The sequence below is a fragment of the Triticum urartu genome, chromosome 3 (assembly GCF_003073215.2).
Source record: "Triticum urartu cultivar G1812 chromosome 3, Tu2.1, whole genome shotgun sequence".
In the NCBI taxonomy this organism is placed as follows: domain Eukaryota; kingdom Viridiplantae; phylum Streptophyta; class Magnoliopsida; order Poales; family Poaceae; genus Triticum; species Triticum urartu.
The window spans coordinates 581,735,974-581,737,820 of NC_053024.1; the positions used below are offsets into that span (position 1 = coordinate 581,735,974).

A 1,847-nucleotide genomic window follows, 5' to 3' on the forward strand; every position below is an offset into this window, starting at 1 on the left:
TCTGGTGTAAAGGTGGCCATGTTTATTCCTTTCAGCTATGTTGCTATAAGGGAGGTAGTGGTGTTCCAGGGTAGAGTCCACCACATAATGTGATGGAGGTCTCGCCGGACCAAGAGGTCTTGTCTTGATGGTTTTTCAGGCTAAAATTTTGTAGTCATGTGCTTCTCAAGAGAATTGAACCCAATAGCCAACTGAGCTAATCTTGTTTGATGTCCTTGTTAAACAAATATTTCTATCTGAGTGATGTTTTATGCAAAAGAAAATTGCACCTTGAATCGGAATCAAACCAGACGAACGTACATTTGAAAATATACAAGAAACTCGGCATCCACGAAATACGAATTGTACGTACGTTTGAAAGAAGATCAAGAAACACTATATACAAGAAAATGTTGTCTCGATCGAGGCTGGCGAGTTGACAACCGTATACAAAAGAACTGTTTATTATTATTCATATTCTTGTTGACTATCTACATCTACACCCTTCTCCAAGAATTCAAAGAATATACACACCGACAGAAACGCAGTAGGAGGAGGCAAGGCTTCCATGGGCCAAGAAAAACCTCATAATTTGGGGGGCATCATCGAACAGATCGACTTGCTCTCATGCCCGCACACATCGAGCGAATGACTCTCGCTATCACAATTCATCCTCCAACCCAACCCCAAACGTAGTGCAAGGGGTAAAAAAAAGACTAGCTTGACTAAATCGAGATGTAACAAATAAATTCACTAATCTATGGTGGACCAGCTCCTGAGCAGCGACGGCCTGGCGAACATCTGCTCGAGCGCCACCACCACGGCCATGGCCAGCGACACGCCGACTCCGGGCTGCACGACCAGCCGGAAAACGTCTGTGCCGACCACCTCCTTGGGCCTGATCTCCGCCACCGCGCGCCGCTCGCCGTCGTACACCACGCAGCTCCGCCGCGCGTACGACCCTTCTACCTCGTACGACGGCCCGGCTCCGGCGCCCGCGCACGCAGTCACGTGGGCCGACGTCTTGCCGCGGCCGCTGCGCCTGACTGTGTACACGGGCTTCCGCGTCTCCTCGCCGGAGAAGACGAGCCACTGCTCGCCCTGCAGGGTGAACCGCTTGCGGCGGACGGTGAAGGCGGGGCGGCCGGCGGCGTCCATGAGGACGACCTCGTCACCGCTCTCGGAGGCGTAGCTGTCGACGCGGTAGGCCAGGTTGCCCTTGGCGTCGAACACCGTGAACCCCTTGCAGTCGAACAGCAGCGACTTGCGCCACACCGTCAGCGTCGTCGGCTCCTCAGTGGAGCTGGCCGGCGCGCACGGCGCCTGGTCGACGGCGCCCGGCGCGGGCACCATGTTAGGGTGAACCTTCGCCATGTAGAGGTATCGATCAAGGATCGAGCAAGGTTGGAGGAGCTGGAGACTGGGGAGGCGGTAGCTGAGTAGTCGGGCTGGATGAGATAATTGAGCTGGGTCGCCCTGTTGGTTGGTTCTGAGAATGGAGTCTGGTAGGCCGTACTTATATACAGGTCGCGCTCCATGGTGGACCGGCCGGAGAAACTGTGCACCTCGCAGAAAAGGCAAAGCCATGTTGATCTGACGTGCGTAGGGACAGGGGTGACATGGGCTGCTGCTTAACGACCTCTTCCGGCATTAATTAATAAGTACTGTTTTGTTTCTTTTGTCATCGCTGCTCATCGATTGCTTGGAACAAAAATATATTAACAAATGCCTGCACGCAAGACCGATGTTACTCTCAAGTCTCAACAGCGTGAGAATGGTGGCTCGTAATAAATAAATATGGTATGAGGATTTGTCTACCAATAATGCTATGTCGACTGAATTTACCATTTAGATAAATCAATTTTGTG

At 52.1% G+C, this 1,847-nt stretch overlaps 1 protein-coding gene across 1 annotated transcript; it reads right to left on the minus strand.

The window, feature by feature from the left end:
* Nucleotides 1-427: 427 nt before the first annotated feature.
* On the minus strand, nucleotides 428-1,460 carry LOC125548749 (protein LURP-one-related 8-like). Its single transcript, XM_048712296.1, has one exon. The coding sequence runs from the start codon at nucleotides 1,351-1,353 to the stop codon at nucleotides 733-735; it is 621 nt and encodes a 206-aa protein (XP_048568253.1). The 5' UTR covers nucleotides 1,354-1,460; the 3' UTR covers nucleotides 428-732.
* Nucleotides 1,461-1,847: the final 387 nt, after the last annotated feature.